The sequence below is a fragment of the Myotis daubentonii genome, chromosome 4 (genome assembly GCF_963259705.1).
Source record: "Myotis daubentonii chromosome 4, mMyoDau2.1, whole genome shotgun sequence".
Taxonomy (NCBI): Eukaryota; Metazoa; Chordata; class Mammalia; order Chiroptera; family Vespertilionidae; genus Myotis; species Myotis daubentonii.
In genome coordinates, this window is record NC_081843.1 from 12,750,474 (window position 1) to 12,761,261 (window position 10,788).

Genomic DNA, 10,788 nt, shown 5'->3' on the forward strand with positions numbered 1-10,788 from the left:
GTCTGCTGGTCACTCCAGGCTCCTATGCCCTGGGCCTGGCTCCCCTGCCTGGCCTGAGATCAGCCTCTGCCCAAATCCCAGGCCTCCTGTTCCCTGTCCAGAACGGAGGCCCCCTGTTCCCTGTCCAGAACGGAGGCCCCCTGTTCCCTGTCCAGAACGGAGGCCCCCTGTTCCCTGTCCAGAACTGAGGCCCTGGCCAGTCCACCTGCAAGGGCGATCCTGCCCAGAGCGGCTGGTCCTGGCCCAGCGGGAAACTGCTGGGGCTGAGTGGCACCCGAGGCCGTGGCCCCGCCCCCTGGCCGGCGCAGCGCCAGCAATGCCGGAGGCGCCCACGCGGTGGCACTGCCGCGCACCCGGCCTCTCTGGCCCGCCGGGCTCGCTAGTGCGGCCGTGCGGGGGGGGGGGGGCCGGAAGTGCGGGCTGAGGGGTGGGCAGCGTGGGCAGAGGACTCGGAAAGTGCTCCGGCTGGAGTTGGGGCTGGGGCTTGGGTCGGCCGCCATGAAGCGGGACGTCCGCATCCTGCTGCTGGGCGAGGGTAGGCGCCGGGGCGGGGGGCGGGCTGGGCGAGGGCGGGCGCCAGGGCCGGGGCGGGGCCGGGCCTGTCCTTTGGGAGGGGGGGCGCCGCGACCTTGGCCGCCGCGCTGACCGCGCCGTCCCGCGCAGCCCAGGTGGGGAAGACGTCTCTGATCTTGTCGCTGGTGGGCGAGGAGTTCCCCGAAGAGGTGAGGACGGTGGTGGTCGCGCAGAGGAAGGGACTGAGGCCCCAGGGCGGCCCTCCCGCCGCCCCGGGCCACCCTCACGGCCCGTTTGCTTCAGGTGCCTCCCCGGGCGGAAGAGATCACCATCCCCGCGGACGTCACCCCCGAGAAGGTGCCCACGCACATCGTGGATTCCTCAGGTAGAGCTGCCCCCCACCCCCACGTCCTGCCCAGGAGCCGCATTCCCGGCAGGAGGTGTGCAGTGCCGTCTCTTCTTCCCTCCAGAAGCTGAGCAGACGGTGGAGGAGCTGCAGGACGAGATTAACAAGGTGCAGTGTGTTCTGAGGCTCAGGGAGGGCCGCCCACTCCTGGGCGCGGGGGGCGCGGGGAGAGCATGGGTTCAGTGCTCAGGCTGGGGCGGGGGTGGGTGGGGGGGGGGGCGGCGGTGTTTGGGCTGCTGCCTAGTTCTGATCGGCTTCTCTCTCTGAGGGATTGGATTAAGGTGCTCAGAGCTGCTTCCGCCTCGCTAATTCTCCCATGGCCTCTCAGTCCAGTACTAAGTTGTCGTGATGCACCCTGCTGGGAGTTGGGGAGAAAAGGGACCATCCCTTCCTCCTACCCACATGGCTGGCCAGCCCCATGGCTCTCTCCACCCGTCACTCTTCCAGTGGACACTGGGGGACAGATCTCATTATCTTTCAAAATGACCCCTTCAACAGCTCTGTGCCCCGGCCACCCGCCCCCTACCCTGTAGCGCAACCCACTACTCTGGGCCTTTGAGCCGTGGCGCCCTGACCAGGGCCCAGGCCGCACAGCCCTCTGTTCACCCGTTTATCGGGAGGACATGTGTCTGGGCCAAGCTGCTGGGAGGAAGCCGCCCGCTGCAGCCTTGCCCTGTCCCTCTGCAGCTGCTACTGTGTCCTAGGGGTGCTGTTCTCAGCATCTTTTCTGCCCAAAGTGACACGGAGTGACGGACCGAGGCCAGATCTGGGTACCAAGTTTCTGGGGTGGCTGTGTCTGCCCTGAGCCCTTCGGGGGCCTCGCTGACCAGAGTCGCAGTGCTGGGACCTGGAAGTGCGCAGGGAAGGGCGGTCTGAGGTTTGCACAGCAGACGACCACCCCAGTGACACCGCCAAGGGGCACTGGCTGAGGAGCGCCAGTGAAGGGTGGCTTCCTGGGTCTCTGAGCCACGCCGTGTCCTGCCTGAGTGCCGGGGTGGCGTGGACAGGAAGCCTCTGGTAATGCTGTGCCACGTGCCCTCCCCCGCAGGCCAATGTGGTGTGTGTGGTGTACGACGTGTCCGAGGAGGCCACCATTGAGAAGGTGAGCGAGGGAGCGAGTGTTCGTCCTGCGTCCCTGCCGCTGGCACCCAGCTTGGTCACCGTTCTGTTCTCCGCTCGGACCCCAGGGGGATGCCCAGCTGATGCAGGCGCTGGGGTGACTCTCACCCGTGGCCAACCCCATCTCTAATGGGTGCTTCAGGGAGCTTCTTGGCCACAAGCCCCCACAACTTCCCCAGGGAGCTCCCCGTGACCCCGTCTCCCTGCAGAAAGCATGAACAGCCATGAGTCTAAACCACTTAGGCTTGCAGAGGGGCTATCCCTAGCTGCTGACCCCAGGTCCCTTGGGGGTGTGGGGAAACTGCTAGGATCAGATAAGGTCACACCTGTAAGGTGCATTCTCCGCTTGTTCCCAGTGACCGTGACTTTGGCCCTCAACTTGCCCCCATCTCTCTCGGGTTAGGTTTAAGTTCCATCTGAGAGGTGTGGGCTGGGCGGCTCCCTCACCTCATGCCAGGCCTTGCCTTTCAGATCCGAACCAAATGGATCCCACTGGTGAATGGAGGGACAGAGAAGGGGCCCAGGTAATGGGCAGTGCCCACGGGGCTGGTCGGCCTCCTCCAGCTCCCTCATCCCTGATGACCGTGGGCCTCTCTCCAGGGTCCCCATCATCCTGGTGGGCAACAAATCGGACTTGCGGCCAGGGAGCTCCATGGAGGCCGTGCTGCCCATCATGAGTCAGTTCCCTGAGATTGAGACCTGTGTGGAGGTAAGCAGGCACGCACAGTAGGGCCAGGAGGGTCACGGGGGTGGAGAAGAGAAGGGCCAGGGCCCTGCAGCAAGCACTCATGTGCTGGTGGCCTGGGACCTTAGGACAGGCAAGCTTTCTTATTGAGGACTTCCTTGGGACGGGGGCTGCTGAGCCCCTGTGCCTGCATCTCCGAGCCTCCCAGCCTCGGGCACCTCTGAGTCTGTCCCCGTGGTTCCCAGTGCTCGGCCCGGAACCTGAGGAACATCTCGGAGCTCTTCTACTACGCACAGAAGGCCGTGCTGCACCCCACAGCTCCCCTCTATGACCCTGAGGCCAAGCAGGTGAGCAGCTGGCGTGGGCGGGGGTGGCCAGCAGGTGGGACTGGGGGCACATGCTGAGCTGGCTGTCCCCACAGCTGAAGCCCGCGTGCACCCAGGCCCTCACACGCATCTTCAGGCTCTCAGACCAGGACCTGGACCAGGCGCTCAGTGATGAGGAGCTCAACGCTTTCCAGGTGGGCCCCATCCGCCTCCTGGCAGTGCCCACCCTTTTTTGGCCGCAGCCGGGCTCCATGCCATTAATGAGGACAGCTGGCTGACTAACAGCAACGTTCTCTTGGAGGCAGAAATGCTGTTTTGGGCATCCCCTGGCCCCACAAGCCCTGGAGGATGTCAAGATGGTGGTGCGCAAGAACGTGGCAGGCGGGGTGCGGGATGACCGGCTGACCCTGGACGGTGAGCCCTGGCCCCCTGTATCCTCCTGGTGTGGGGATACCAGGAGGCTCAGGTGATACCCAGTGTCACCTTCTCTGCTTCCTGAACAGGCTTCCTCTTCCTGAACACACTCTTCATCCAGCGTGGCCGCCATGAGACCACGTGGACCATCCTGCGGCGCTTCGGCTACGGCGACACGCTCGAGCTGTCCGCTGACTACCTCTTCCCTCTGTGAGTGGGGTGGGCTCTGCGTTAGATGGTGCCGGGCGGGTTGGAGCCCGGCTCGGGCAGAGGATGGCCTGTGTAGGAGGCACCTTGCTGCGGGCAGGCAGATTGGGACTTAATGCCGAGCAGGTGGCCCCTGGCCCCAGCCACATCTCCGCCTGCTTCTCTGCTGTGCTCAGTCAAGGGAAAGAGTTGGAGGAACTCTGGGGTTCAGTCAGACTCGCAGGGAGGGTCGGACGGCACCCTCTGAGCGTGGTGGAAACGGATGGCCACCCCACAGGCTTCATGTGCCCCCTGGCTGCAGCACCGAGCTCAACCACTTTGGCTACCAGTTTGTGCAGAGGGTGTTTGAGAAGCATGACCAGGTGAGGGCTCTGTCACCCCGCTGTGCTGCCTGTCTTGGTTTCCTATCCTGGCCCCCAGCCAGTGTCACCACAGCCCCTCTGCCTGCAGGACCATGATGGAGCCCTCTCGCTGGCGGAGCTGCAGGACCTATTCAGTGTGTCCCCAGCACCCCCTTGGGGCCCTCAGTTCCTGCAAGAAGTCCGAACCGAAGCAGGTCGGCTGCCCCTGCACGGGTACCTCTGCCAGTGGACGTAAGTGCAGCCCCCACCTGCCCCACCTAGCAAACAGCGCTGCCTTGTCATGATGCTGATGCTCCCCCTGCCCCCTTATGCCCCAGTCTGGTGACTTACCTGGATGTCCGGCGCTGTCTGGAGCACCTTGGCTACCTGGGCTACCCCACCCTCTGCAAGCAGGACTCCCAGACCCATGCCATCACAGGTGGGCGCCCACCCTCACAGGGGTCTGGCCAGCTCCTCCCTGGCAGCCACTTACTCTTGTTTGTCCTTTCCATCCTCTCACAGTCACCCGTGACAAGAGGCTGGACCAGGAGAAGGGACAAACGCTCAGGAATGTCCTTCTGTGCAAGGTGGTGGGGGCGCGTGGCGTGGGCAAGTCCGCCTTCCTGCAGGCGTTCCTTGGCCGTGGCCTAGGGGTGAGTATCACTGTGTGCTGGGTGAGGGGACCCCGCTCCCATCTCGGGCCTTGCGGGGCGGGGGTAGGGGCTTTGGGAAGCATCGGGGCCAGCGAGCTTCAGGTACCTCCCTCCTCAGCATCCGGACACCAGGGAGCTCCACAAGACACCTGCCATCTATGCCATCAACACGGTGCAGGTCAACGGGCAGGAGAAGTACCTGATAGTGAGTGCTGGGGAGGGGGGCCCCTGCAATAGATCCCAGGTGCATGCTGGGCGGTGCTGTCCCCATGTGGCCTGGGGAATTGAGCTCCCTGAGGCCGCCCTCTGTCCAGCTACGCGAGGTGGATGCAGACAGCCTGCTGTCCACTGCGTCTGATGCTGCCTGTGATGTCGCCTGCTTGATGTTTGATGGCAGTGACCCCCAGTCCTTTGCACTCTGCACCAGCATCTACAAGGCAAGCCTCCACCTACCCCAGCTCCTGTGGGCAGCATGGCTGAGTGGTCGTCCCCCAGCACCCTCACCTGCCTGCTCCGGGACTGTGCATCACGCGGCCCTTTCCCCGCAGCGCCATTACATGGATGGGCAGACCCCCTGCCTCTTCGTCTCCTCCAAGGCCGACCTGCCGGAAGGTGTTCCACTGCCTGGGCTGTCTCCAGCTGAGTTCTGCCGCAGGCACCGGCTGCCTGCCCCTGTCCCGTTCTCCTGCGCTGGCCCAGGAGAGCCAGGCACAGCTGTCTTCACTCGGCTTGCCACCATGGCCACCTTCCCGTGGGTACCAGCACCGCAGCCCCTGTGGTGGGAGGCCTGCCCTGTCCCAGGGTACTGGTGGTCCCTGTCACCAGTAGAGTGGCACAGCTGTGGTGTCAGATTGGAGTCAGTCAGGACTGCAGGGTGGGCCTTAGTCAGGTGCTGATGTCCTGAGAGGCCCTCTGGGGCCTGTCTCACCAGCTGCCCTGTGGTCTGGGAGTTCTGTTGTGCTAGACACTGACAGGTAGCAGCTCCGTGACTTTCCAGGACATTGGGGTGGTGGCGGTGAGGGGGGCACAGCAGCAAGCATCTGGATAGCACCCTGAGGGTGTCTCCAACCAGCCTCTCTCCTGCAGGTACCTGGTCCATGGGGAGCTGCACACCACCTCCTTCTGGCTCCGGGTGACACTGGGGGCGTTTGGGGCTGCTGTTGCTGCCATCCTCAGCTTCTCACTCTACAGGGTCCTGGTGAAGAGCCGATGAGGCCCTGGTGCCCTGCATCTGATCTCGGCCCCAGGGTCCCAGGGTGCTGGTGTTGGGCCACCCACTTGGTGGAGCTGCCCTCTATCTAAACTTGGCTTCTGAGGATAGCCTACTCACTGCCCAACCCCAGTGGTGGGCCCCGAGGTCCTGCCAGCCTGTGTCCTGCCCAGCATCACCCACCTGTGTGGGCGTCACGTTGGAGAGACTGTGGGGTATAGGTGAGGAAGCCAGTGATCCTAGATCTGAATTCTCAGGGTTCCACCCATTCCTGGTCCCAGGCAGCCAGTGGGTCTGAGGGGAGTCAGAGGGCAGAGCTTTGGGCCACAGGCAGGGGGTGGGGGCAGGAAGTGACTGGGTCATTATGCTGCTCCCCGCTCCGTCAATGGGAGACTGGTCCAGGGCTGCACTCATGGAAGATGTGAGGTTGGGTTTGCTGATTAAACTTCAGTGTCTTTTCCATCTTGGACCCTACTTTCTGACGGTGGCTTTTCTTAATCATGTCCTTTGTCTCTGTGGACTGGAAACTTCACTCCTGACCCCCCACACCTGCCCTCCAGGCCTGAGGCTGCAAACAGGCCCACATGAGGTCCAGTTGGGGTTCAGCTGCAGCCTGGGAGCCTCCACATTGAGGTCCCTGCTTTCCTGAGGTGGCCTACCTCCTCCCCAACCTCAGCATCCATCCGGCAGCCTGCCAGAGCTGTGGGGAGGACCTGGGATTCTGAGGTGGAACCGGGGCGCACGGTGGCTGCTGGTGTGGGGGAGCTGCCTGTTCTTACCCTGACCAGAGACCTGTCACTCACTGGCTGGGGGACGGCAAGAGACCCCAGCCTAAGGGGAGGCTCTGCTTGGGATTATGTTTCAACACCTGTCCCAGGTGCTTACTTGGCCGGTGTTCTGGGATGTGGAGCAGAGGCAGCCCATGGTGGGACTGGGTGGAAGACCCTGGTCACCCCCGCAGGTGCCTCCTGCCATCAGGCATTCCATGCAAGACAGAGCTTCCACACCAAGGTTTCTCCCAGAGCATCAGTGCTGTTCCTAGGAGGCATGGGGAGTTACCTGCTCTGCTCAGGCCGGACCCAGAAGGGTCTGGGGTCAGACTAAGAAAAATATTTTTTTTATTGATTTCAGAAAAAAAGGGAGCAGGGGGGAGTGAGATAGAAACATCAATGATTGATGAATCATTGATTGGCTACCTCCTGCACTCCCCACACTGGGAATCGCCCCCAACCCTGGGCAAATGCCCTGACCGGGAATCAAACTGGAACCTCCTGGTTCAAAGGTCAACACTCAACCACTGAGCCACACCACCCAGGGGAGAGGGTAAGACTCTTGAAGTCGAACTGCCACTGTCCTGCTATTCCAGCTGCTGAGGTGTGGTGCTCACTTGAGCTCTATCCTGAGGCCCAGCTGCTAGGACTGTCGGCTCCATGGCGTGGGGGTTCTGAGCGCTGCTCTGAGGGGCTGCTGTGGTGACATTCCTAGTCTGTAACCCCTTGTTGGAGGGGTCTGCCTGCCTACCCAGGAAATAGGGCCTCCTGTCTCAGCTGCAGCCTTGTCCCTCACGGGCTCTGCCTGGGCTCCCCGCTGCCCTCCTGGGGTTGTAGTCTCCACTGTCACTATCCAGCACGTGGCTGCAGGGGCTCCAGTGGAAGACGTGTGCTGGGGCTGGTCTGCAAAGAGCATGCAGGCGCCTCTCCTCTCTACCCGTCACTAATAGCCCCGTCAGCCTTGGCACCCATCTGCGGGGCCTTTTGCTGCCCGACTGCAGATGGACCAGCACCCTGGCAGGCAGCCGCTTTCAGGGAGCCCCAGCCCGGGGAGTCACAGGTAGCGGGGTGGTCCGGGGAGGCTTCCCCAAGGAGGTGGTGTGGGCGCTGAGGCCCCGTCCCGGGAGAAGGAATGTGCCAGGGGCTTGGCTGCCGACTGCGGCTGTTTCCCACGACTGTCCCCTCTTCGTAGTAGAGAGCTCTGCCAGGGTGCGGGGGCGAGGCTGGGGAAGCCTGCATGTGGTGAGCGGGTGAGGAGGCTGGGGCGCTGGTCGGGCCATCACCATCCTGGAGCGCGTCCGCGTGCAGGGCACGCGCGTGTTCCGGCCACGCGTGCGGCGGGGGCGGGCGGCTCGGTGACGCGGCGCCAGGCAGAGCGGGCGGAGCGCACGGGCCGGGGCGGAGCGGAGTCATCCGCAGAGCAGCCCCTCCCGGCCGCGGCCGTCGACCCCGGACCCGGCCCGGCTCTATGGACAGGAGCTCGCTGCTGCAGCTTATCCAGGAGCAGGTGCGTTGGGGTAGAGGGGCGCCGGCACCGCCCCTGCCGTTGGGGTGGGCTGGGGAAATGGAACTCGCAGAGCCTCAGCCCAGCCCCCGCTCATGCCCATTCCCCACACCCTCTTATGCACGACCTTGGCCCACTGCCTGAGACCCCAGGAAAGGGTGAGCCAGACCAGGACGCCTGAGGAGGGGCAAAGGGGGGAGGGGGGGCGACTGTCCTCAGACTTTAGCCCTACCCTTCCAGGATGGACAGAGCCAAAATGAGGTGAGGACCCCTAGAGGCTTGGGACTCAGGAACCGGTTCCCTGGCAGCTCCTGAGACCACGTGGGCACAGGGATCTAGCCCAAGGGTGTTGGGAGACTGCCTTTCCCAGCTGGCTTGGGGCAGCCCTTGGGTCTGTGGGTCTGGTCCACCCTCAGGCCTTGGCCAGCATCACCTCCTCCACCCCCCACCCCAGCAGCTGGACCCTGAGAACACGGGCTTCATCGGTGCAGACACCTTCACTGGCTTGGTGCACAGCCATGAGCTACCCCTGGATCCAGCCAAGCTGGACATGCTGGTGGCCCTGGCCCAGAGCAATGAGCGGGGCCAGGTCTGCTACCAGGAGCTGGTGGACCTGGTCAGTGCTCAAGTGGGTGGGCAACAGGGGAGGGGGCCCAGGCCGTGGCCCGCATAGTGCCTGGCGAGTTGGGTGGGCAGGTAGCCCCTCTTTCCTTACCTCCCCGCTGGAGCAGGGCTGCAAACCCTGTAAGGAGCTGGGCAGACCAGGTGGGCACGGAGGTCGTGGGGGTAGTGTGATGCCCCATGCTTAGGCCCCCTCCCCCAGATCAGCAGCAAGCGCTCAAGCAGCTTTAAGCGGGCCATCGCCAATGGACAGCGGGCACTGCCCCGGGAGGGGCTGCTAGACGAGCCGGGCCTGGGTGTCTATAAGCGGTTTGTGCGCTACGTGGCCTACGAGATCTTGCCCCGAGAGGTGGACCGCCACTGGTACTTCTACCGGCACCGAAGCTGCCCACCCCCTGTGTTTATGGCCTCGGTCACTCTGGCCCAGGTGAGCCTACCCCCTGTCTGCTACCCACATCCCTGGCCTGGCCCAGTCCTAATGCCCTTCTCTCCTAGATCATTGTGTTCCTGTGCTATGGGGCCCGTCTCAACAAGTGGGTGCTGCAGACCTACCACCCTGAGTACATGAAGAGCCCTCTTGTATACCACCCCGGGCACCGGGCGCGGGCCTGGCGCTTCCTCACCTACATGTTCATGCATGTTGGGTGAGTGCCGGCCTGCTTCTGGCACCCCCGAGTTCAGCGGCTGGGGCTGGGAGCCTGGTGACTGAGCACACCCCTCATACCCATTTGCCTCTACTGACCAGGCTGGAGCAGCTGGGGTTCAACGCACTCCTACAGCTGATGATTGGGGTGCCCCTGGAAATGGTGCACGGCCTGCTCCGCATCAGCCTGCTCTACCTGGCTGGCGTGCTGGCAGGTGAGGCAGGCGCATAGCCCCTGGCCACCTCACTGAAACGCCTCATCCTCACAGCCCTCCCCTTGCTTCACACAGGCTCCCTGACTGTCTCCATTACTGACATGCGGGCCCCTGTGGTGGGGGGCTCTGGCGGAGTCTACGCCCTGTGCTCTGCACACCTGGCCAATGTCGTCATGGTAATCAAACAACCTGGGTGGGCTTGGGGGGGGGGGGGCACAGGGCTTGCCTCACTGCCTGTCTCATGTCCCATCAGAACTGGGCTGGGATGAGGTGTCCCTACAAGCTGCTGAGAATGGTGCTGGCCCTGGTGTGCAGTAAGTAGGGATGAAAGGTGCCGGAGGCGGGCGGGGAACTGAGCCCAGGGCCAGGGGTGCCTCCCATGTGTCAACTCCCTCTGCAGTGAGCTCCGAGGTGGGCCGGGCTGTGTGGCTGCGCTTCTCCCCGCCACTGCCCGCCTCGGGCCCACAGCCCAGCTTCATGGCGCACTTGGCTGGTGCGGTGGTGGGGGTCAGCATGGGCCTGACCATCCTGCGCAGTTATGAGGAACGCCTTCGGGACCAGTGCGGCTGGTGGGTGGTGCTGCTTGCCTACGGCACCTTCCTGCTCTTCGCCATCTTCTGGAATATCTTCGCCTATGACCTGCTGGGTGCCCATATTCCTCCACCACCCTGAGGAGCTCCTGGGGGCCACAGGGGCCAGGGCGTGGCCTGCATGTCCACCTTCTGTGAAAGTATGTCTTAAGACTGCTTCTCCCGTGAGGGCAGGTGGCCCCTGTGGCCTACTGAGTCCAAGCCAAGCCTTACACCAGCCCTGGCCCCCCTCCGAGGCCTGGGGGTGTTAGGACTGCTGGGCCAGGCTGGGTGGTGGAGGTCCCAAGGGTGGTCCCAGAGGAGACCCTGTCCTGGTCTCCCTCCATGACTTGCAGTCTGAGCCTTTTTGGAGAATAAATAAATATTTTACACAACACCAGGTAGCTGTAATGGGGCTCTGGGGGCTGGTCTGGCCTCCCTTCAACTCACTGAGCCGACTATGAGGGCTCTTCCCTCCATGTGGGCAGCCTGGATTCCCCCTTGCTCCTCTGCAGGTGTATGAGGTATGTCTATGTGAGAAGTGGGAGCCCCTGGAGAGGGGCTGTGGACCTCATGGTCTGGAGTGAGTTCA

The 10,788-nt window shown here is 63.5% G+C and overlaps 2 protein-coding genes across 5 annotated transcripts; both read left to right on the forward strand.

Moving 5' to 3' along the window:
- Window positions 1-430: 430 nt before the first annotated feature.
- RHOT2 (ras homolog family member T2) lies at window positions 431-6,340 on the forward strand. 2 transcript variants are annotated; one of them, XM_059692555.1, is made up of 19 exons: window positions 431-535; window positions 664-722; window positions 817-898; window positions 984-1,027; window positions 1,968-2,021; window positions 2,510-2,562; window positions 2,639-2,747; window positions 2,969-3,070; window positions 3,145-3,243; window positions 3,355-3,463; window positions 3,553-3,673; window positions 3,948-4,032; window positions 4,121-4,263; window positions 4,350-4,450; window positions 4,534-4,664; window positions 4,783-4,869; window positions 4,979-5,101; window positions 5,213-5,419; window positions 5,751-6,340. In XM_059692555.1, exons 1-19 carry the CDS (start codon window positions 499-501, stop codon window positions 5,964-5,966), a joined length of 1,962 nt encoding a protein of 653 aa, XP_059548538.1. In that variant the 5' UTR covers window positions 431-498; the 3' UTR covers window positions 5,967-6,340. The 2 variants fall into 2 exon arrangements, with proteins under 2 accessions (XP_059548538.1, XP_059548539.1); XM_059692556.1 differs by having other exon boundaries at window positions 5,213-5,415.
- Window positions 6,341-6,473: 133 nt separating this feature from the next.
- RHBDL1 (rhomboid like 1) lies at window positions 6,474-10,593 on the forward strand. 3 transcript variants are annotated; one of them, XM_059692557.1, is made up of 8 exons: window positions 6,474-8,151; window positions 8,603-8,764; window positions 8,972-9,196; window positions 9,265-9,413; window positions 9,515-9,627; window positions 9,703-9,803; window positions 9,881-9,941; window positions 10,028-10,593. In XM_059692557.1, exons 1-8 carry the CDS (start codon window positions 8,113-8,115, stop codon window positions 10,297-10,299), a joined length of 1,122 nt encoding a protein of 373 aa, XP_059548540.1. In that variant the 5' UTR covers window positions 6,474-8,112; the 3' UTR covers window positions 10,300-10,593. The 3 variants fall into 3 exon arrangements, with proteins under 3 accessions (XP_059548540.1, XP_059548541.1, XP_059548542.1); XM_059692558.1 differs by having other exon boundaries at window positions 8,606-8,764; XM_059692559.1 differs by lacking the exon at window positions 8,972-9,196.
- The last annotated feature ends 195 nt before the right edge of the window (window positions 10,594-10,788 follow it).